Raw genomic sequence first — 23470 nt, 5'->3', positions numbered from 1 at the left:
TTACCACAAGGACTAAACTTACCCCTCCATTTATTCTTACAAAATTACCTTATAGTTGCCGGAAGGTTACCCACCTGTAAGTCTCACCTTTTGCAGGATGACAGTGTGTGGTAAGTTTTTTTCAAAAGGAGACATGGACAAAATCAACTTTTTCAGCTTTAAACCGTGCTATGTCATCAAAAACAGACTTGGAGTAACATTTGACTTCATTAATGCAGTTTTTAAAAACCCTCAGGTATGGTTTAGTTGAGCGACCTGTCCTGCCTGCTGTGACCCCGGCGTCTGGACGCAAGGCAAAATAGTTCTCCATTCCACTGTATTCTTCAATTAATAACACAAAAAGGCCTTTGCTCTGCCTGATCCCGTCAGATCTCGAAGCTAAGCAGGAAGGGCCTGGTTGGTTGTTGCCAAATTCCTCATGTTGTGTAAGGATCAACCAATCACAGTCCTTGACGTGAGGTGACTTGTTGGTGATAGGTGCACATCTGGATAGGTGCATGGCTCCGTCGCTGTGGCTGCCGTAAGCTCAGTGATCGGGTTTGACGCTGTAGTATAAGTACATTGTGTTACTGGTAAAACCCTTTTTTAAAGCCCAATATTGGATCTGATCTGACTGAGTTGTGGCTTAGCAGTGAGTCTTGCCTGGATACCTCCTCGTTTGTCCCTTCATTGTTTCCTGTAGTGCCTCTTGTGACACCTCCACTGAACCTCCACAATAACATGGCAAAGACGTACAAAAGCATCCAGTAAAACAATGCAGTTCACAGAAAAAGGCAAAAAACGCAGCTGTACCGAGAGAGAGGGGGGATGCTGCTTGTTGTTCAAAGTGTGTTCATCATGAAGCCACAGACCATGCTGTACAATGAAACTGAAACGGTCTCATTCTGTGTTTGAATAACCCAGACCAGCTGTGACGCCCAGAGAACTCCAAACAAAGACAAGGTGAGGAAGTGCTGGAGTCACAGAGCATGTGTACAGGCTGCATGCTGCTGCCACCTGCTGGCCGTCACGTTCCCTGTGAACATTTCGCTCCATCTGCATAACTGCCCCCACCACACGTGGGCCCGTCCGCTCGCCTTCCCCGGCGACGCGCTGTTTCCAAGAGACGGATGCAGGAAGGCAGTTTCCATGGCAACAGAGGAGGCTGAGTCATCTCCGGGCTGGGTCCTCCTCTCTCTCCCTAATCACAACATTTACTTTACATGTAGAATGTGTGTGATGTCCCCGCGATGTGGACTTTTCAGACAGTGGACAGAGCCCAACGAGGGGGGGGGGGGGGGGGGGGGGGTGTCCCCCAAGGCTCCACTGAAGAGGCCCCCCCTGCAATATTCATGTGGCGTATGTGCACCAGCTGGGTCTGCGCTTTATGTTCTGCTAGCTGATGACTATATTTAGTGTGTGTGTGCGTGCGTGCGTGCGTGCGTGCGTGCGTGCGTGCGTGCGTGCGTGTATGTATGCGTGTGCGCGCGCGCGCGTGGGGCGGGGGGTGGGGGGGATAAGACTATAAATAGAAACCTTTTCAGTCGCTGCCTCTCTGGACTCGAACAAAGAGACAGATCCAGAAAAGACAAGTGATAGGAGCGCAGCTGTGATGTCACTTCCTGTTTGAGGTGATGCCCATAACAGGACAGTGCTCTCTCATCTTCTATCTGCAGGTGTAGTGGTGATATCCTTTCTTTATCATAAAGGTGAATCAGTCACATAGCCTATGATAATGAATATAACCTTATGGAGAACCTGCTCTTCACAAGAGCTCCTCCACACGCAGGGGCCATGATGGGCGGGCCCTCAGTGGCCCCTGGCCCGGCCCCGGGCCTCCTGTACCAGTGTCTGCAGTGCACAGTGTTTGTTACATAAGCAGGACGCAGGCTTCACCGCGCACGGCGCTGCTCCAGCTGCTATCTCTTTAAATGACACGAAGCCTGCGCTGCGCGTGTGCGTGCGTGCGAGCGAGCGTGCTGAGCAGAAATTACACGGCAGAAGACTAACCCAAAACAACAGGCTTGTGTTGTGGAGGACTGACCCAAAACAAACAAGCCCGTGGGTCGCACGCGTGTGTCCGCCGTGGGTCGGTGCTCGGTGCGCGTGTCTATGGGCTGGACGGCATCTCTCCGAGTCCGCGCATAGCCTCCTCCTGCCTCCTGCCTTCACCGCGCCGCAGCGCTGGGAGGACCGAGAGCATGGATTAAAGCTTCAGAGGATTCTCTGTGAAGGTAAGGCTGTGAGGAGCATGAGGGGCAGAGGGGCAGAGGGGCAGAGAGAGGCGCGGGGCTGATGGACGCAGCTCCGCAGTGAGCGCGGAGCGATGGCGCTGCTCTTTGTGCGCGCCGCGGCCTGTGCATCCACCGCATCGGCCTGACTTTCATTAACACAAACATGACGCCAGCGGTACCGCTGACGTAAGCGCTTTGATTTTCATTTGAGCATCAGTCCCAGACTGTGGGCCTGCCTGTCCGGGCTCAGGATGCCCGGCTCTCCGTGTGGGGTGGGCCTGGCTGTGGAGGCTGTTGGGGTGGGCCAGGCTAGGCTGGATCTGATACAGTCGTGGGCCGCTCGGAGGCAAGGCTAGCTGTGGGGCTGCAAGATGCGCTTTAATGCCACAGAAAACAGTCTCTGTGATGTAATCTGGTGTCAGAGGGTGAGAGCAGGTGCGCCTCAGTGGGGGCCTTCAACACATCCATCACATGTGGGCTCACTTCAACAGTCACATCAACAACACACTCGGACTCCTCTGTGACATAGTCCCAAACATTTGAAGCACATGGTGAGGAATCTGAAGTAGCCTGACAGAGCTGACCTGGGGGCTCAGATACAGATCACCCAGACACTAAACATATTATCTTCCAAAGCTGTCAGAAGTGTGAGACCATGTTAGGATCTTGGTCAGGACCTGAAGGTTCAGTGCTTTTCGACTGATGGGTCAGGGCTTGATTTGTAAATAGTTACAGGGATACATCAGTCTGTTGAGAGGGATTGAGGAAACAAATACTTTAACATAAAATATCAAATATAGGAGCTGGAATGGAAGGAAATAAGCCCACAAGGCAAGATCAGAGGAAAATAATGGCTTTACTATAAGTTTCACCTTCTTAAGTTTAAAAAATCAACAAATAAGCTTCATAGTAATAAGATGGAGGAAATACAAGGTGAAAGTTATGCCTCCATTTCCACAAAAGCACCTGCAGTGGAGAGTGGGAAGGTTTATACCTAAACCTCTGCTGGAGAGGGGGTTGTAGCCGAAAGTGTGGTATCTGGTCCGGGAATATTAAAGACCGGTCCGGACCATTACAGACCATGACCTCTAGGGGCGCTGTGCACTGGTCCGAGTGGTCCCTGAAATGCTCTTTCGGTCCCTCAAATGGTCTTTGGGCTGAGTTAATGGTCCCTGTGGAGTATGTGTGGCAGGAGTGGAGTCCTGAGTGTCTATATTTTTCATTTATTTTCAGGCATTTTACGATAGCCGTACGGTGGGTTCCCAGTCAAAAAATAAAAGGCAGAGTTAAAGGGATGACATAAAGCCTCATTTCCAAATTATCCAGAGTGTCGCTGGTACCTGGAGATATTTTTTTTTGTAATTCATGCAGTTCTTATATTTGAAGAGTTACGTGGTGCTAGGCTAGTGCAAGGCTAGTGTATTTCTATGGTATCAGCTAGCCTGCATTACAAACAGTGTGACCCGCTCCACAGAGCACCTGAGGCAAATCACTTATAACACCAGACTAACCATAGAAATGTCTGTGTCCATAGAATCACGTCTGGAATATAACTGACCTGCATCACATGAACGATCCCATTTTGAGGGACTTTTTTCTAGCAGATCACTCCGCCGCTGCGAGCTTGTTATAAGTGATTTGCCAAATCAAATTGTCTTCTTCAAAAAGGGCCAACGCTGTTAAAGAGATTGTAAAGTAAGGAGAGCAAACAAGTTCCTCCCCTCCTGATTGGAGCCCATGGAAATAAAAAATATTTAAAAAGACAGTGTTGAGGACAGTTAGCAAGTCGTCTAATCCGGGAGGCTTTTCAGAGTCTGTTAGCATTAGCCTGCTCAGTGTATTATTCCTATAGCCATTAGCATTAGCCATCAAGCATCACAAATGATGAAAAAGGGGTGAGACAGGTGGAGTATGTCCTTAAGATAAGATAAGATAAGATGATACTTTATTGATCTCACAGATGGAGAAATTGCATTCGATGAGAGAGCATCCGGCAGCAGCACCCATTCAGTGGCACCACTCTTTTTCCACTCATTTTTTTCCTTTGGTGAAAGATGGTTGTGTCGCGGCCGCCATCTTCACTGTTTTGGTCACAGGAGGAGCAATGGTTGATGGGAAATCCGTAGACGATGACCACGGCGGTGGAGCTCTTGCGCTTGGCCCTGATGTTCTTGGCCACACAGGTGTAGTTGGCCGTGTGGGACAGACGCGCCTGCTTGATGATCAGGTTGTGTCCACGGTGATGTAGAAGTTCCTGTCCTCGGCCGGGTCGATGGTCTCGTTGTCCTTCAGCCACTCCACCCGCATGACCTTGGAGGATGGAGAAACTGTAGCTGCCCTCTGTCTCCTCTGATCATCTGAAACGGTCTCTGTCTCAGAGCGTGGTGTCCTGCACTGGTCAGCTCCACCTCGTCCTTCCTCTTCCTCCTGCACAGCTCCCTCCACAGTCTATCACCATCTCCTCGTTGGTCCCTTTTGTTGTTTCCTGTAGCTCCTCTTGTGACGCCTCCTCCGTGCTGCAGGTGTGGGGGCTCTTGGTGCCTCTTCACTGTTCAGTGTCTCAGAAGAAGATGTTTGTAGATCTCAAATGGGTCTAGCTGATGGAGGGGAGAGGGGGGAGACAGGTGGAGTATGTCCTTAATGGAGGGGAGAGGGGGAGACAGGTGGAGTATGTCCTTGATGGAGGGGAGAGGGTGAGACAGGTGGAGTATGTCCTTAATGGAGGGGAGAGGGGGAGACAGGTGGAGTATGTCCTTGATGGAGGGGAGAGGGTGAGACAGGTGGAGTATGTCCTTAATGGAGGGGAGAGGGGGGAGATAGGTGGAGTATGTCCTTGATGGAGGGGAGAGGGGGGAGACAGGTGGAGTATGTCCTTGATGGAGGGGAGAGGGGGAGACAGGTGGAGTATGTCCTTAATGGAGGGGAGATGGGGGAGATAGGTGGAGTATGTCCTTAATGGAGGGGAGAGGGGGGAGACAGGTGGAGTATGTCCTTGATGGAGGGGAGAGGGGGAGACAGGTGGAGTATGTCCTTGATGGAGGGGAGAGGGTGAGACAGGTGGAGTATGTCCTTAATGGAGGGGAGAGGGGGGAGATAGGTGGAGTATGTCCTTGATGGAGGGGAGAGGGGGGAGACAGGTGGAGTATGTCCTTGATGGAGGGGAGAGGGGGGAGACAGGTGGAGTATGTCCTTGATGGAGGGGAGAGGGGGAGACAGGTGGAGTATGTCCTTAATGGAGGGGAGATGGGGGAGATAGGTGGAGTATGTCCTTAATGGAGGGGAGAGGGGGGAGACAGGTGGAGTATGTCCTTGATGGAGGGGAGAGGGGGAGACAGGTGGAGTATGTCCTTAATGGAGGGGAGAGGGGGAGACAGGTGGAGTATGTCCTTGATGGAGGGGAGAGGGGTGAGACAGATCTTCTCAGTGGGGAAACAACAGAAATGATAAATGCCATGAAAAGGACAGAACATTAGTTTTGTGCCTGGCTTTCCTGTTCATTTGTTTGATGATGTTTTTTGTTTGGTCAGCACAGCGCGTGTTCATGAACATACATACATGCACATCCATGTATGTAAACACGCCACACTGGATTGTAGGCTTAAGCTAATTTCCATCCGTTGTCCCACATGCAAACTCCACACAGGAAGGCCCCGTCCGGGTGGGAATCAAACCCGGGTCCTTCTAGCTGTGAGGCACGAGTGCTAAGCGCTGCACTGCTGTGCTTTCCCCCCATTTCTTACATATATTCAATAATTGTGCATTTGCACAGCACAATACTGCAGTGCTTCTCCATTAACCAGTCCACTCAAAATGTCAAGTTTTTTTTCTTCAGTTTTGGTCAAAAGTTTCACGTGTTTCTGGTCATTAGTTTATGCATTTGCTTTACAGACTTAAAGTAGAGTCAACAAGCAAAGGTGAAAGGATTTGTTTTTAATTTTTCAAATTATAAAGATGGAACCTATGTACAGTGGGAGGAAAAAGTGAGTACACCTTGTGGAATTTCTCACATTTCTGCCTAAATTTGTCATAAAATGTTTATAAAAATCACAGGAATGATTAAACAGTGTCTGCTTAAACTAATGCCACCCACACATTTACATTTGATCATACTTTTAATGGCCATAACATGTCAACAATCGCAGGAGAGGGAGGAATAAGTAAGTGCACCGCCTGAATCTCACTGAGCTGCAGCAGTTTTGTAAAGAGGAATGGTCCAAGATTCATCCTGGTCGTTGTGAGCGTCTGATCTGTAACTACAGAAAAGCAGTTATTGCTGAATCAGGGTCAGCAGATATTTAATATGTTGGGAGGAACACACAATGTCATGTGTGGAGGACAAATGGAGCATCACCAACATCAAACCCTCTTCTCACTGTGGAGTCTGGAGAATCATGGTGTGGGGCCGTTTTGTGGCTTCAGGGCCTGGACAACGTGACATCACCAATAGAAAAATAAATTCACAAGTTTATCAAGATATTTGGCAGAAAAACCTCAGACATTCACAACAGCGTGGAATAAGTAAGTGAACCCCTGTATTAAATATCTGCTGATTCTTCTTTTGCAGAAATAACTTTTTTCCTGTACTTGCAGATCAGACGCTCACAACGATCAGGATGAATCTTAGATCATTCCGCTTTACAAAACTGCTGCAGTTCAGTGAGATTCAAGGGGTTCACTTACTTATTCCTCCCTCTCCTATGAATGCTTACATGTTATGGCCAATAATTATATGATCAAATGTAACTGTTTGGGTGGAATTAGTTCAGGCAGACACTGTTGAATCATTCTTGTGATGTCAATAAAGATCATGTATGAAATTCCACATGGTGTACTCACTTTTTCCTCCCACAGTAGCTTATATGTTTCAGCCGCCATCTGCCTGACCAAATGAACTCTGAAAGTTATACTAGTAACACAATAAACGTTACTAAGCTTGGATTCAGTCAGCACAGTTTAGAGACAAAAACGTTCAGGTTACACATGTCTCTGTGATAGTAGACTGGTGATAGTTTAGTTTAGTTTCCCAAATGCTGTCTTACATATCAACGAGTTGGTATAAAAGAGTTTTCAGATCTCGTCAGACTGAGTTGAGGGTGTGCAGCTGAAGCCGAGGGCAGAGGGCTCCTGTTCTGACCCCGATGGTGCACAGATCACACATGATCAGGAGAGCTGGAGGAGGACTGAAACTGCTTGTATCTCATACATCAATGTGCACATCAGACATCTTGGAATTTTTCCTGGTCACCCAGATTTTTTGACAGAGGGTTTTAGTGAATACTTGGACCAAATGTCATGCTTGTTTAGTCATTTTCTACTTATCTGCTGGATGACAAACAGCAATTTCGATATCTTGTAGGCAATATATTTCCCACCTCTACCTAAAACAGAGGAAACTCTTCAACTCACCACTTTAGTGTTTTCATTGCGTGCCGTTTGTAGCCATCAAATATGTGCTTTGGGTCAAAGTTTGAGAGCTGTTGCACAAAAGCTCAGAGTTACTCGAGCGAAAAGTGTTACAAACCTCCCTGGAGTCTCTTTAGCCAGTGCTTTGTGTCGCCTCCTTTGGCAAAGACAAAAGCTCTGGGTCGTCTCCTGTAACGGCTGATGAGTCTGGATAAAACAGGAGCTTGAATTTGAGACCATTCCTCAAGACAGGCTCTCCCTAAAGCTCCAGTGTAGACATGACCTAAACCTTTGCTTTATTGTTAGCAGTAAGTAGTTGTTGACCAAAAGTTGTATTGTTGTTCCGTTGCAGAAATCAGTTTGTGTTTGGGTGAGAGCAGAGGCGACTCTCGTGGGGATAAATGTCAGACATCAGTCCTTTTTCTTACTTCTATGTCTTTGGAGGAGGTGAGCAGTATGCTGTCTGTCTCCATATCGCGATCCAAGCCAGGTTTGTGATCCCAACAAAAATCAAAAGAGCGCTCATCTTTAGTGTGATAAAATATTATTTTAAAGATCTCCTCTTTTCAGACAGTGAAAAGAGGACTTGTGTCTTTATGATGTAGCAGAGGTGGTTATGTTGCTCCAAACTCATGATGATTCAGATGACTCAGATGATTCCTGAATGTGTGTTTGGACTGCTCCTGCCTCCTCACGCCGCTCTGAACAGCTGATGCTCGTTGCAGCTGATTCTCACCACACCAGGCAGGGCAGTTGATTCCTGTGTATTGTCAGTGTAAGTGCGCGCCCATGTGCGGGTGATGAGTGTATGTGGCGGCAGGTGTCGGTCCCGCCTACTGCAAGCCCATCCACTTGACGCAAGCTAGAATTGTTTTAAATTTCCGCGTAGCTCCTCTGCATTCACGTTGTGCTGTAGATTTGAAACCATTTAAAAACAAAAATGTTTAAAATAGACCTAACGTGAACGATGCCGGCTTGAGTCAAGCAGACGGGGCTGCGGTGGGCGGGATCGGCCGCTCGATTTTCAAGCAGCCTTAAACGCGGAGCTGTTGCTGAAGTATAAACCAGCCTTTAGAGCGGTGTCAATCAGTGGCAACGCACGGCAGCTGTTCAGAGCGGCATGAACGCACCGCCACCACGCACACTCACCACCCGCACATGAGCACGCATTTACACACAGGAATCAACCACACCTGTGAACCGCGTTTGGCCACAGGTCTTTCTATGTCCTTCCATTTCAGAGCAGTAACAAATTTCACCTGTACCAGGCAAAAAAATGACATGGTTCCTGTTCTTTCATTGCATTTGAAGCTATTTGGAAAGTACTGTGCAGTACACAGAGTTTACCATCAATGGACATTTTACGTTCAATCAAATCCGAAATGTCCGCACATATTTGCTTCCAAAAGATTTAAAGAAGGGGTATTCGGCTTTTTTCACTCACATAGCACCAGTCTATATCACACTACAATGATGACAAACCTTCTGTTGGTCTGTAAATGCAGTAAATTAGAATAACTGCCTTGTATAAAATGTCTCTCTCAAAATGGCTGTAGTGAATGTCTTGAAATAGGCCTCTGTCTCTTTAAGAACCTCTGAGCCTTTCCGACACGCCCCCTCCACACGCTGTCTGTGGCATCAGTGGGGAGGGGGTTCTGCTGAGGAGCAGTGGTTGGTTACTCGGCTGGTGACGAAAGCTCGGAGGCGTCTCCAGGAGGTGGGGGCGTTCCTAGGAGGACTCAGGCAAAGCTATCCCTAAAATGGCCGCCATCAGAGTTTTTACAGATTACTCAAAAATACGTGAATGTGCCAAGGCAACACTTCAGGCATGTTTTTAATGAGGGAATGACAGAATAACATGATGTAAATTTTGAAAAAGTCCATTTTGCATAATACCCCCTCTTTAAAGTTCCTCACACTGCCACACACAATGATAAAGTGTCCCCATTTCTTTACCACATTTGACACAATCATCAGGAATATTAGGGTTGAAATGATGGAGTTTCACTGATGTGATGTAGGTTCTAAACAACCTCTTCCAACTTGTGTTGATGGTTTGTTTTTGTGTGAGGGGGGTCAGCCCTATGTTCCCCGGTACTTATGTGCTCCCACTTCTATTGATTAAGATTAGGCACTGGCCCACTATCCTAAAGGTTAGGGGCTAGGGCAGGGTCAGGGTTAAGCTGACTGATATATGTATGACATTTCACTCGCATGACTTGTGATTGGTTGATGTACCAACTCACCTACAAAAAAAAATCACACCCCGGGAACATAGGTAAGCACTGGTTCATGGGTCTAAAGTCCTCTCTGTAGTTCCTAACCTGCTGCAGTGTTCGTGGGTCTGAAGTCCTCTCTGTAGTTCCTAACCTGCTGCAGTGTTCGTGGGTCTGAAGTCCTCTCTGTAGTTCCTAACCTGCTGCAGTGTTCGTGGGTCTGAAGTCCTCTCTGTAGTTCCTAACCTGCTGCAGTGTTCATGGGTCTAAAGTCCTCTCTGTAGTTCCTAACCTGCTGCAGTGTTCATGGGTCTGAAGTCCTCTCTGTAGTTCCTAAACTGCTGCAGTGTTCATGGGTCTGAAGTCCTCTCTGTAGTTCCTAACCTGCTGCAGTGTTCATGGGTTTAAAGTCCTCTCTGTAGTTCCTAACCTGCTGCAGTGTTCGTGAGTCTGAAGTTCTCTCTGTAGTTCCTAACCTGCTGCAGTGTTTGTGGGTCTGAAGTCCTCTCTGTAGTTCCTAACCTGCTGCAGTGTTTGTGGGTCTAAAGTCCTCTCTGTAGTTCCTAACCTGCTGCAGTGTTCATGGGTCTGAAGTCCTCTCTGTAGTTCCTAACCTGCTGCAGTGTTCGTGGTTCTGAAGTCCTCTCTGTAGTTCCTAACCTGCTGCAGTGTTCGTGGGTCTAAAGTCCTCTCTGTAGTTCCTAACCTGCTGCAGTGTTCGTGGTTCTGAAGTCCTCTCTGTAGTTCCTAACCTGCTGCAGTGTTCGTGGGTCTGAAGTCCTCTCTGTAGTTCCTAACCTGCTGCAGTGTTCGTGGGTCTGAAGTCCTCTCTGTAGTTCCTAACCTGCTGCAGTTTCGTGGGTCTGAAGTCCTCTCTGTAGTTCTTAACCTGCTGCAGTGTTCGTGGGTCTGAAGTCCTCTCTGTGGTTCCTAACCTGCTGCAGTGTTCATGGGTCTGCAGTCCTCTCTGTAGTTCCTAACCTGCTGCAGTGTTCATGGGTCTAAAGTCCTCTCTGTAGTTCCTAACCTGCTGCAGTGTTCATGGGTCTGAAGTCCTCCCTGTAGTTCCTAACCTGCTGCAGTGTTCATGGGTCTGAAGTCCTCTCTGTAGTTCCTAACCTGCTGCAGTGTTCATGGGTCTAAAGTCCTCTCTGTAGTTCCTAACTTGCTGCAGTGTTCATGGGTCTGAAGTCCTCCCTGTAGTTCCTAACCTGCTGCAGTGTTCATGGGTCTGAAGTCCTCTCTGTAGTTCCTAACCTGCTGCAGTGTTCATGGGTCTGAAGTCCTCCCTGTAGTTCCTAACCTGCTGCAGTGTTCATGGGTCTGAAGTCCTCTCTGTAGTTCCTAACCTGCTGCAGTGTTCATGGGTCTGAAGTCCTCTCTGTAGTTCCTAACCTGCTGCAGTGTTCGTGGGTCTAAAGTCCTCTCTGTGGTTCCTAACCTGCTGCAGTGTTCGTGGGTCTGCAGTCCTCTCTGTAGTTCCTAACCTGCTGCAGTGTTCGTGGGTCTAAAGTCCTCTCTGTGGTTCCTAACCTGCTGCAGTGTTCGTGGGTCTGCAGTCCTCTCTGTAGTTCCTAACCTGCTGCAGTGTTCGTGGGTCTAAAGTCCTCTCTGTAGTTCCTAACCTGCTGCAGTGTTCGTGGGTCTGAAGTCCTCTCTGTAGTTCCTAACCTGCTGCAGTGTTCATGGGTCTGAAGTCCTCCCTGTAGTTCCTAACCTGCTGCAGTGTTCATGGGTCTGCAGTCCTCTCTGTAGTTCCTAACCTGCTGCAGTGTTTGTGGGTCTAAAGTCCTCTCTGTAGTTCCTAACCTGCTGCAGTGTTCATGGGTCTAAAGTCCTCTCTGTAGTTCCTAACCTGCTGCAGTGTTCATGGGTCTAAAGTCCTCTCTGTGGTTCCTAACCTGCTGCAGTGTTTGTGGGTCTAAAGTCCTCTCTGTAGTTCCTAACCTGCTGCAGTGTTCGTGGGTCTAAAGTCCTCTCTGTAGTTCCTAACCTGCTGCAGTGTTCGTGGGTCTAAAGTCCTCTCTGTAGTTCCTAACCTGCTGCAGTGTTCATGGGTCTAAAGTCCTCTCTGTGGTTCCTAACCTGCTGCAGTGTCGTGGGTCTGAAGTCCTCTCTGTTGTTCGTGGGTCTAATGGTGAGTCTTTTTTGTTTCAGGTCCAGACTCGAACATGTCCAGCCCCAGCGAGCTCAAGTCGACCTGCGTGACTCGCAATGGTCTGGTGAAGTTGCCCCCCAGCCAGCCCAACGGTCTGGGCAGTGCCAGCATCACCAAAGGCACACCGGCCGCTAAGAACCGCCTGTGTCAGTCCTCCTCGGTGCCCTCCATCCTGCCCCCACCCTCCACCTCCCTGCACTATCACCACCACCACCACCTGGACTCCCCCCTCCTGACCAATGAGCTGGACTCTATGAAGCCTCTGGGACTGAAGCCCTCCCTCCGGGCCCTGGCCCCTCTGAACCTGCCCAAGCCTGTGCTGCTGGAGCGCCAGCTGGTGCTGGATGAGAAGCTGCTCAACAGGCTGCTATGGTACTTCACCACCGCAGAGAAGTGTGTGCTGGCTCAAGTTTGTAAGACCTGGCGCAAAGTGCTCTACCAGCCCAAATTCTGGGAGGGGGTGACTCCAATCCTGCACGCCAAGGAGCTGTATGTGCTACTGCCCAACGGGGAGAAGGAGTTTGTTAGCCTGCAGGCCTTTGCTCTGAGGGGCTTCCAGGCCTTCTGCCTGGTGGGGGTGTCGGACCTGGACATTTGTGAGTTCATAGATAACTACCCCCTGTCCAAGAAGGGAGTGAGGTCTCTGAGCCTCAAGAGGTCCACCATCACAGACGCTGGACTGGAGGTGAGTGTCCTACTGGGGCTGACAGGGCATTGTGGACATAGGATGTACAAACACACTGTACAACGTGACCTACATTCATTTGAAGTCTCTAGACAAGAAGAGGGTTTAACTACCAGGTAAAATACAATTCTTATGTATATTAGGGCTAAATATAGATGATAAATGCTGAGTGTTGTGAGCACTGATGTGTTAGCTAACGCTCCGCACCTGCATGTATGCTATTCTGGGACATGGGTTTGGTTGCCATGGAGAGTTTGGATGACTGAGAGGGGCATAAATGTTCCTCTCATATCCAGATCCTCATAGTAGATGTCGGGGAACCACCTTGTCATCGAAGGGAAATCCAGATGTTATGGAGAAGTGTGGGCGACTCGTGTCACTACGGCTTCACTCATCTGTAAACACAGTCATGCAGTGTTCTATACAGGAGAGCCACAGTCTGTCATCACAGCACCACGGCCAACAATGTGGCAGGTTACAACGCCATGAACATAACATTTAAGATTGTGCAAAAAAGTCAAATGGTTTGACATTTTTTTGGACATTTGTAGAAATTCCATAACTGTTCAAATCAATAATGTAGTAAGTACATAAGCTCTAAAATGAACTGAAGTTAATGACATTTACTCATTTACTTTGTCTATTTACTTGTACTTTGCACCACTGCTTCAAAGTGAGAGAGAGTCACTTTACGTTTATTTCTATAAAGCATTTTCTACTTTTCCATTTAAAACTGTGTGTGTGCTGCCCCTCATGGCTAAACAGACTGAGCACGTCTGAAGCGTCAGGCATGGGTGATCACTGTGTATTGTCTATAGTGGTATCTCCACAGGCCAAACCGGTCTGACCAGGTATATGTTTTGGGACCGACCTCTGGCTGTGGCCAAAGCGCGCTGACCCGTGACTAATGTGACGTGAACAGACTGCTGGCCTCTGATTGGCTACGAGAGAGAGAACAGCCCTCACTATTATTAACACGCAGGTCATACGGATTTAATATTTCACAACATACGGCTGTTCTATAAGGGGATTTTGCTGATATTAGCATTTAGCCGCTGTTAGCGCAACTTTAGCTGGTGCTAGTCTGACATTTGCATGTAGCTTACCTTCACAGTTCATAGTTTCGCAGTTTCTTTTTCGTTTTATTACAGCTTGGTACCCATGAATGAGTCCATAAGTCCCACCAGAAGGCAGTATGTCCATATTTGTCATCGCGGCTCTAAAACTTTTTATGACAATCTGTTCAGCGTGCCCTTCTGTGGGGGCGCCGTGCACAACAAGTGAAGGTGTGTGTGTGGTGGAACCAACAGCTAGTAGGTAGAGTCGATACGTGCACATAGATTGTGGCGTGCGCGGTTGAACAGTGGCTTATCTGAAGGCGCGCACGTGTGTGAATCATTAACCGCAAGAGCCAATCATAGCACGGGAGGCGGGAGTTAACGGTGCGTCATCTTCCATGCCAGGATTTCCCATAAAACACAGCAGTCCTCCTCCCGTAACCAACAGTGAAGATGGCTGTGGCACAGTGATCTTTTACCAGTGCCCTTCCCTCTGTTTAAATGAGCTGGACAAGAAGCTGTTCTGAAGATTCACTCAACTGCACGCCATGTCAGTCAGGCTACACCTCTCCCATACAGACACAAGTCAAATAGAAATACCGTCTTTTAAAGATGTTTTTCAACATGTGTAAGTTTCAGAGTCATTACTGCCACGTAAAAATGAAAAATATATTTGTTTTTCTGTCCTTACCTGTCTACGTACTCCTAAACTACACCCACCTCCTATAACTTTTCTTTTAAAGCTAACCTTTGCAACTTCTAGCCATAATTCACGTGTTACGATGAATGACACAAATAATGACGCTCGGCCATGAATATTGTCCCGCTCAGTGGCGTGCAGCTGCAGGGTGCTGCGGGCCTTTGGGAACTGTCGCATCCGCTCAGGAATCTGTTCATAATATCAAGAATTGTGTGAATTATGGTACCTATAAGTATTATATAGATAAACATCTCCATCGGTGCAGGGTTTCTATCCATTTTGAGCACAAGCATGAGAGGAAGCAGTGATTCCTACACTACGAGTGCTGTAACAAACTCTCATGCTGAATTATGATTCACCACTGATCATCATCAAAGGGCACTCTCTGTTGGACCTTCTCAAACACAGGCTCCACTAACATCACCAACACTCTATTAACCTCTTAACAGAGCGCATTTACTACAATTCTGCTTTACCCAAATCTAAAAGCTTCTGGGCTGCAGAGCAAACGTGTAACGCCTGATTTGAAAGCTAAGGCCTACGAAACTGATTGTAACTTTTTTGGCGCGTTGTTGCTGGTATTTGTCACATATTTTCTCTTTTTATGTCGCTTTTTTGACGTGTTTCTTTTGTTGTGTTGTTGCTTTTCTGGCACGTTTTTGAGACTCTTTTATTTCTCTTTTCTGTCTTTTTTCATACCTTATTTGTGCCAATTTGAGGCTTTTTTCAAGAAGCTTTTAAATTTGGGTAAAGCCGAAATGGAGAAAATGTGCTTGGTTCGGGGGGGGGGGGGGGGGGGGGCTGTGTGTGAAGGGCGTCCCTGTTAAACCCGTGTGTGTGTGTGTGTGTCCGGGGCAGGTGATGCTGGAGCAGATGCAGGGCCTGATGCACCTGGAGCTGTCTGGGTGTAATGACTTCACGGAGGCGGGGCTGTGGTCCAGTCTGAACGCCCGGCTCACCTCGCTCTCCGTCAGCGACTGCATCAACGTGGCGGACGACGCCATCGCCGCCATCTCACAGCTCCTGCCCAACCTGTCCGAGCTCAGCCTGCAGGCCTACCACGTCACGGACACCGCCATGGCCTACTTCACCGCCAAGCAGGTCAGCACACACGTGTAGGGCCAAGAGAAAGATCCAATTATTTATCGTGTCGCAATGACGGCCTTCAATGGATTCAAACTGGCATGAATAAACTATCCAAGAGGCTGCAGGTGAATACGGAAACTTTTTAAATTTAGAGATATCCATTTGAACACAGATTACTGACATAATATGAGAAAACAATGTATTGCAAGTTTTTTGTCCTTTTTATGTTTTCACATATAAATAAGGCCTTTTATTTTTTAAACACAAACTCCCATTTAGCTTTTGAGATGCTAACAACACATTTAAATAATTAGCTGAACTACGCACTAATCAGTGATAAAAGACCGTTTTTGTTTGATGACATCAAAAAGGCCCACTTTCCCCCATAAAAACCTCATAAACACAAACGTACTGGGGCCATGATGTCACATCTCACGAAAACAACCGCCCCAGTGTACATGAACGCAGCAATAATAAGGACTTCAGAGTACTCTCTGTACAATATTCATTTTATTCAATGTAATGTTGATTACATGTTGTGATGCTGAGAAGCAGCACCTACAGAGAAGTGAGGACATCAGGAGGAGCCTCTGGGCTCCAGGCTGGACCTGCAGAGATTGCTTTAAGAAAATGAGTGATTTACATTTTGGCCTGTGACATACAGCCCATCCTCTCAACGCTTTCTCCTCAGAAAGCGTTCGAGCGTGTCCCTCGTGGTGCCCTGTGGGGGGTGCTCCGGGAGTATGGGGTCCGGGGCCCTCGTGGTGCCCTGTGGGGGGTGCTCCGGGAGTATGGGGTCCGGGGCCCTCTGTTAAGGGCTGTCCGTTCCCTGTATGACCGCAGCAGGAGCTTGGTTCGCATTGCCGGCAGTAAGTCAGACCTGTTCCCGGTGCGTGTTGGTCTCCTCAGGGCTGCCCTTTGTCACCGGTTCTGTTCATTACTTTTATGGACAGAATTTCTAGGCGCAGCCAGGGGCCGGAGGGTGTCCTGTTTGGGAGCCTCAGGATCTCATCTCTGCTGTTTTTTCCTACCCAGGAAGAATAGCAGCAGCTACTGCTGTGGCTCATGGGAATCCTAATAATAATATAATAAACATAAACCCTGTAGATCATTCATGTAGTAGTTTGGCTGTTTAAATGTCAGGCATCAGCCGGATTTGAATGGACCAGTTTAAAATGTGTAACTGAATCTCGACAATCAAATCTTGTTGCAATTGCATTATTTAAAAATGATTAAATAAGCCAATCAAATGTTTGACCAAATGATGACTTTCAAACGTGTCCTTTGTCCCCCAGGGCTACACCACCCACACCCTGCGGCTGCATTCATGCTGGGAGATCACTAACCATGGGGTGGTGAACATGGTGCACAGCCTGCCCAACCTGACGGCCCTCAGCCTGTCGGGGTGCTCCAAGATCACCGACGACGGCGTGGAGCTGGTCGCCGAGAACCTGAGGAAGCTGCGCAGCCTGGACCTGTCCTGGTGCCCCCGGATCACTGACATGGCCCTGGAGTACATCGCCTGTGACCTCCACAAGCTGGAGGAGCTGGTGCTGGACCGGTGAGAGGCCTGACAACACACTCTGGAGCTTTGCTTTGGGTTGGGGGCTGTATGAGTGGCTAACATGGCGCCTTTACTCTCCATATCGTTGGCCTGTGATGCTCCCATAGGCTGCATTCACGCTCTACAATTTGCTGATGCAGATGGAGGGCGGGACCAATACAACTCCCAACATTTCAGAATCAGAATCAGAATTGTTTTTATTGTCATTGTCCCGAACAGGTTCACATCATGTAACACAAAACATCCAACGTTTTTTTTATAGTTTGTTATTAATCTAAAGTTGAAATATAAGACTACAAGGGCATGCGTAAGAAGATTAAATTTAAACTATAATTTAGGGCGCACTCTCACTTGACATCCGAACCTGCCACTCTCCAGCTCGTTTGAGGAAAGGCCTGGATGCCCCGAACGGCCCGCGCTCACACTTACACAAACGAACCGAGCCGTGGCCGAGCACGAGGAGTTGTTTACAAGTGCACGTGAGCAGCAGCAGCGCAACATAATGCGGAAGAAAAAAAAAAACCTGAACAGCTGCATGAAATAATGTCTACTATGAGCCCTGTCAAATCTCTTCACTCACTTTTCTTTGCATTTTACAGCAGTTTAACAAAAAGGTTCTGATGAATTTAATAGTCGCTCTTAATAAAGCAGAGAAATAGAGAAGTGTGCGTCCCTCTGTCCCGCTCAGCTGAGGCGGGGGGGGGGGAGCAGCACCTGCCGCTCTGAGCCTTTCTTTGGAGTCATATACAGCCTTCAAAAAAGGCTACGAGAACAGAAGATATGACGCTCAGTTTATGTCAGTCATTGCTGCTTCGGCCACTGGTTAAACAGCTTTATGTTGGTGAACTCCTGAAGTCTACGCTTTACGTTACAACAAAGCACTAAACACGAACACGCACCAAAATCACAAGCGATAAAAGCCCCCGCAGGTTTTATCTGTCCCACTAAAGCCTGCGGCCAAACCGGGTACAGTAGCAGAGAAGCTCGGACACAGGGCGGGAGAAGCGCAGCCACTCCCGTAAAGTCAGCCCGAGACGTGCGTGAAGCGGCCAGGGCATCGGGAGTGAGCGGTCAGGGAGACGAGCGGTTTGTGGCCGGGGGTCCGGGGAGCCGCCCGGGAGAGAAGCGCTCGGGGCCGGGGAGACGAAAGCGAGGCAGCCGCTGCTCTGCCTTTTCTCACTGTTTTACGTGACAAATGCACCCGCCCAAACAACCGCCGCTTGTATCTGTGCGTGTGCGCAAACACGAGCAACCGAGCCGCGCTCTGGCCCCCCTCCTCCAAGCGGGCCACAGTCCGGAACCGAGTCCGACTCGGGCACGGTTTGATTGCACTCACACTGCACAAACGAACCGTGCTGAAGGGGCTTCCAGCGCTTGGGCGCGGTTCGGATGGACAAGTGTGAGTGCGCCCTAAGAAACAACAATTTGACACAGAACAACAGCGTGAGTGTGGACGTACAGTGGGGCAAAAAAGTATTTTATCAGCCACCAATTGTGCAAGTTCTCCCACGTATAAAGATGAGAGGCCTGTAATGTCCATCATAGATATACCTCAACTATAAGAGACAAAATGAGAAAAAAAATCCAGAAAATCAAATTGTCTGATTTTTAATTCATTCATTCATTTTCAATTATTCATCTCAATACTTTGTTATATAACCTTTGTTGGCAATGACAGAGGTCAAACGTTTTCTATAAGTCTCCACAAGGTTTTCACACACTGTTGCTGGTATTTTAGCCCATTCCTCCATGCAGATCTCCTCTAGAGCAGTGATGTTTTGGGGCTGTCGCTGGGCAACACGGACTTTCAACTCCCTCTAAAGTTTTTCTATGGGGTCGAGATCTGGAGACTGGCTAGGCCACTCCAGGACCTTGAAATGCTTCTCACGAAGCCACTCCTTGGTTGCTCGGGCGGTGTGTTTGGGATCATTGTCATGCTGAGAGACCCAGCCATGTTTCATCTTCAAAGCTCTTACTGATACATGGCCCCATTCATGCTTTGCTTTACACGGATCAGTCGTCCTGGTCCCTCTGCAGAAATTACAGGCATTTTTTTTAAGTGGGAGCACAGTTGGTGGTTGACAAAATACTTTTTTGCCCCACTGTACATTTAAATTGATAATTATTTTGAAGTGTAAAAAATAAAAACAAAAAAACTTGGAGACATGAAGTCCGAGTGGACCATGTTCTCCTCTTCCACTGTCAATGCCGTTCGTAGCTGCAGCTGCAAAGTCTCTGATGCCTGTCACGGCAGCCACCGCCCTACAGGTGGTGGTAAGAGGTGCCGTCCACCTGAAGAATTAGTTCTACCTGGCCTTGCTGACTTGTGGGACTCAGTTGAGAGGTACCGGCTGGGTGGAGTTCAGAGAAGCGTGGCAAAGCGTCTGACGTTGAAGACCAGCACCTACACTGGGAAAGGCGGCGCCCTCTTCAGCACTGTTTCCATAGCCTCGGTGCCTTGCTTTGCCATGGCGTTAAAGGCAGTGCATCCAAACTCACTTCCTTGCACATTGCGTTTCCATGTGTACGAAATGCACGGTATAAATAAAGTGGCCTTGCCTTTCAGTCCAAGGCTTTGGTCCTGCCTTGGTCCAAACAGCACACTTCAGAGGTGAAGGAATTGACATCACAAAATGGGAGCAGTGGGCACGGGTGCTGCCACTGCCCACTGTGTGGAGGGATGGGTCAAATGCAGAGGACCGTGACCTTTTTTTAATCTATCATAGGGTAGCTCAGTGTGTGATGTGTGGACTCCTAGACATGTGCCAGGGCTTCCATTCTAAATGAAGGACACTGTGTGCTGTTGTGTTTCAGGTGTGTGCGGGTCACAGACACAGGCCTGGGATATCTGTCCACCATGTCGTCTCTGCGCAGCCTCTACCTGCGCTGGTGCTGCCAGGTACTGTCTCTACATCCTTTGTCTCTATGCCTCAGCCATATTCTGCTCTGCTACCTGGCACTTTCAGGTGTTTAAGTCTCCACCTGCCTTTAACATTTGAACACTGGTAACTGGTTATTATATTGTGCATGTGGCTGTAAGGGTTTGACAGGGACAGAGTGCAGATGTTAAAAAGTGTTTCCAGTAATGTGTGAATGAAGTGGAGCTCAACAGTCAACCTTAAAACCCACTCTGCTTTCAAAAGTGAATTGTCTTTTCCTTTTATATCCATAGACTTTTCAGAGAAATGATGCTCTAAGGAGGAAGAAAGGTGGAAGCTCATCTTCTACTAAATCAAAAACACACTATTTTAGAATCTTTATCAGAAATGTTATAAACTGAAAGTTACATAAGCATATTGCAGTATTTTCAAGTATTTGGAATTGTGCTGAAAATGTTGATGCAATAGTGCGTAGATAGAACATGATTGAATAGGATGCAGGTGAAGTGACCCTGGGTCTGTGTCTGCCCCCCGGGTGGAGTGTCCCTGTGCAGATGAGCTGACTGTGTGTGTCTCAGGTGCAGGACTTCGGACTGCAGCACCTGTTTGGGATGAGGAGTCTGCGCCTTCTCTCACTCGCAGGTACTTTCACTTCTCTCACTGTGATCACACTGTGGCTGTGATCAACATGACAACAGCAGCTCCCACCGCCTTACAGTGGTGGCAACATCCAAAGGGTCTGGTGCATGGGGTCATTGTGTCCTTGAGCAAGACACTTCCACACTTGCCTACATGTGGCCTACTATTTCATTAAGGTGCACATGACAGGTTTTAATGCTTTTGAAAATATGACTTATTGAGATGGATAACATCTGTTGTAATCATTTTCATAAGTGAAGCTGTTTGACTCATTTATTTTCCATTGACATAGATACAGACAGCATGTTTGGAATATGGTCATGTTTGCAGCAGCCAGAGGGAAAACAAAGACGAGAAAAAAACGTTTTCCCATTTCAAACAAAGGCAATTTTTCTACTAAAGATACTGAGACATGGAGAGGAGCAAAGTGGTTCAACAGCCCATAAATATGTCATCAAAAATGGACAATGCTAACCAGGAAGCTTACGAATCAAACATTAGCTTCATGCTACATTAGCTAACGAGTGCAGTTTTTTGCTTCTACTGAACAGCTTGCTTGCTAGATAACATGGTTGGCACAGCAACCATTTAAAATAGTTTACCTCTGTCTATGTCACTTCCTGTCACTGTCCAACACACACAATAATAAGCTACTCCCGGGTCCAAACAATTGATTCAGGGCTTAGCTGGAGGCAGGAAGTTAGATTCCTCTCTATTTCCATTGGAGCTAACTGTTTTTGGAAACATCAAATAAACCTTACTTTATCGTCTCAAATGTCATTCCTGTTGTTCTGGCACCTTAAGCCACAACAAGTTGTAGTTTTAAACTTATAATGGCTAGTTTTAGTTTAATCTTATTTCTCTTGATCACTTCCTGCCTCCAGATGATGTTGCTGATGATGTCAGCAGTTAAAGGGTCTATTTTATCCATCCCAAAGTTAAGTATAGGCATTTATATGATATATTGTACCTCTACCACTATGGAGCACTCATATTAGTGATAAATATAAGTATTTTCTGGAGGTATTTTTCCAACCCGGAAGACACAACACTTCGATTCAGTTAACTCCGCCCCCTCTCTCCGCTCATACAACTTTTGCAGAAGTAGAAATATAACAGGGCAGAAAGTGAAGTTACTTCACGATGCAGTTACGTATAGGAGTCGACATCTGCAACACAGCTTCATAAATGGCTAACACACGCGCTAACACACGCGCTAACACACGCGCTAACACACGCGCTAACACACAAGCTAACACACGCGCTAACACACGCGCTAACACACGCGCTAATACACAAGCTAACACGCGCTAACACACGCGCTAACACACGCGCTAACACACGCGCTAACACACGCGCTAACACACAAGCTAACACACGCGCTAACACACGCGCTAACACACACGCTAACATGCGTTTGGATTGACTCACCCTCTGGTCCATCGAGTGTTTACATTATGGGACTCGCGTTGGTTATAAAAGTGAATCCACTTTGATTCAGGCGAAGATTTACCAAACATCCATCAGAGACAGTCACAGAAAAACACTATTTTGGTGAAAGTCGCCGAATCCTGGAAGGAAATTCCAACTCCTGGTGAGTGTCCTCTTCTTTAGGAAGGTTGAATAAAGTCCTGCACCTTTTCTGTGACATTATCGTTAGGAAAGAGAAAAGAACAGAGGTCCAGAGTAGGTTAGAAAGAGCTCCTTCTTCACAACTCCCAGTGCAAACATGACATCTGTTCAGACGCTCAGGGGTTTGTTTTGTTTGCGGGGCAGCGCTGACCTTTTTTTTGTTTTCTCGTTTAATTCTTTCTTACAACAGAAATAATGAAAAAGCTGTTTTACAAATTGAAATCAGGCCGTAAACATAAAATTTAGGCATTACATTATAGACCCGAGCACTTCCGTTCCGCTGTGACGACACAACGGAGAAACTCAGTGGTTTTCCAGGAGAGGGCGGAGCAGCTGAGAGCAGGATTCAGGACGATTGATTAGAACTGTGTGAATGAAGCCCAAAAACCACTCTGGGGGTGTTTTTGATAAGGAAATAGCAAAACAACATGGCTAAAAACTGCATAAAATAGGCCCTTTGGGTCTTATGGAGCGATGACATCATCACTTAACACACGTATAAGGAAGTGAAACTATAAATATACACTTTAAATTTAAACAAAATTCTCATTTTTTTCCCCATCTAAATACAGAACCGGTCAAATGTTTGGCACTCTTGTATGTGTCGGCTGGGCTTTGTTTTCGATGCATGTGGTGCAGCTTTGTTCCTAATCCGAATGTCCCCCCGCAGGCTGCCCCCTCCTGACCACCACGGGCCTGTCCGGACTCATCCAGCTGCAGGACCTGGAGGAGCTCGAGCTGACCAACTGCCCCGGGGCCACCGCCGAGCTCTTCAAGTACTACTCCCAACACCTGCCCCACTGCATGGTCATCGAGTAGCCACGTCCGCCCCCCCCGCCCCCCCCGGAACCCGTCCATCCCTCTCCTACATCCAGGCCCCGCAGTCTTCCCTCCTCGCGCCATCCCACACCACCACCAGCAGCAGGACAGGGGGGCCACGCCACTGACCGCGCGCCCAGCCGAGGTGCCCCACAGAGCGGCAGGGGGGAGGAGGGTGCTCTGCGACGTCTTGTCCCAGAGCCCGGTTTCTTTTTCTTGGCCCGAGGGACCTTGGACAGCGGTGACCAGACTTTCAGGAGGACGTGTACAGCCGAGCCATCCCCACGTGTACAGAGGATTACTAACACATTACGCTGTCATGTATGCGCTTCTCCGCCCCGGGCGGACTCCATCGGGACACTTCGGGACATCGGGACATCGTCTCCGTGTGGGACATTTCCTTCATACGCTCATGGAG

At 48.0% G+C, this 23470-nt stretch overlaps 1 protein-coding gene across 1 annotated transcript; it reads left to right on the top strand.

Moving 5' to 3' along the window:
* The first annotated feature begins 1834 nt into the window (after window positions 1–1834).
* Window positions 1835–23317, top strand: fbxl16 (F-box and leucine-rich repeat protein 16). Its single transcript, XM_079565453.1, has 7 exons — window positions 1835–2213; window positions 11990–12675; window positions 15292–15534; window positions 16815–17080; window positions 19898–19982; window positions 20541–20604; window positions 22904–23317. The coding sequence occupies exons 2-7, from the start codon at window positions 12004–12006 to the stop codon at window positions 23050–23052; spliced, it is 1479 nt and encodes a 492-aa protein (XP_079421579.1). The 5' UTR covers window positions 1835–2213; window positions 11990–12003; the 3' UTR covers window positions 23053–23317.
* Window positions 23318–23470: the final 153 nt, after the last annotated feature.

Source organism: Gobius niger (genome assembly GCF_951799975.1).
Source record: "Gobius niger genome assembly, chromosome: 10".
Classification (NCBI taxonomy): domain Eukaryota; kingdom Metazoa; phylum Chordata; class Actinopteri; order Gobiiformes; family Gobiidae; genus Gobius; species Gobius niger.
The sequence above is the reverse complement of the archived record's forward strand: the minus strand, read 5'-3'. Positions and strand labels throughout refer to the sequence as shown.

Coding starts and splice junctions, on each gene's coding strand:
- fbxl16 (XM_079565453.1), top strand. CDS start 12,004: ATGTCCAGCCCCAGCGAGCTCAAGTCGACCTGCGTGACTCGCAATGGT. Junction 12,676..15,291: donor TCACAGACGCTGGACTGGAG/GTGAGTGTCCTA, acceptor TGTCCGGGGCAG/GTGATGCTGGAGCAGATGCA. Junction 19,983..20,540: donor ACCTGCGCTGGTGCTGCCAG/GTACTGTCTCTA, acceptor TGTGTGTCTCAG/GTGCAGGACTTCGGACTGCA.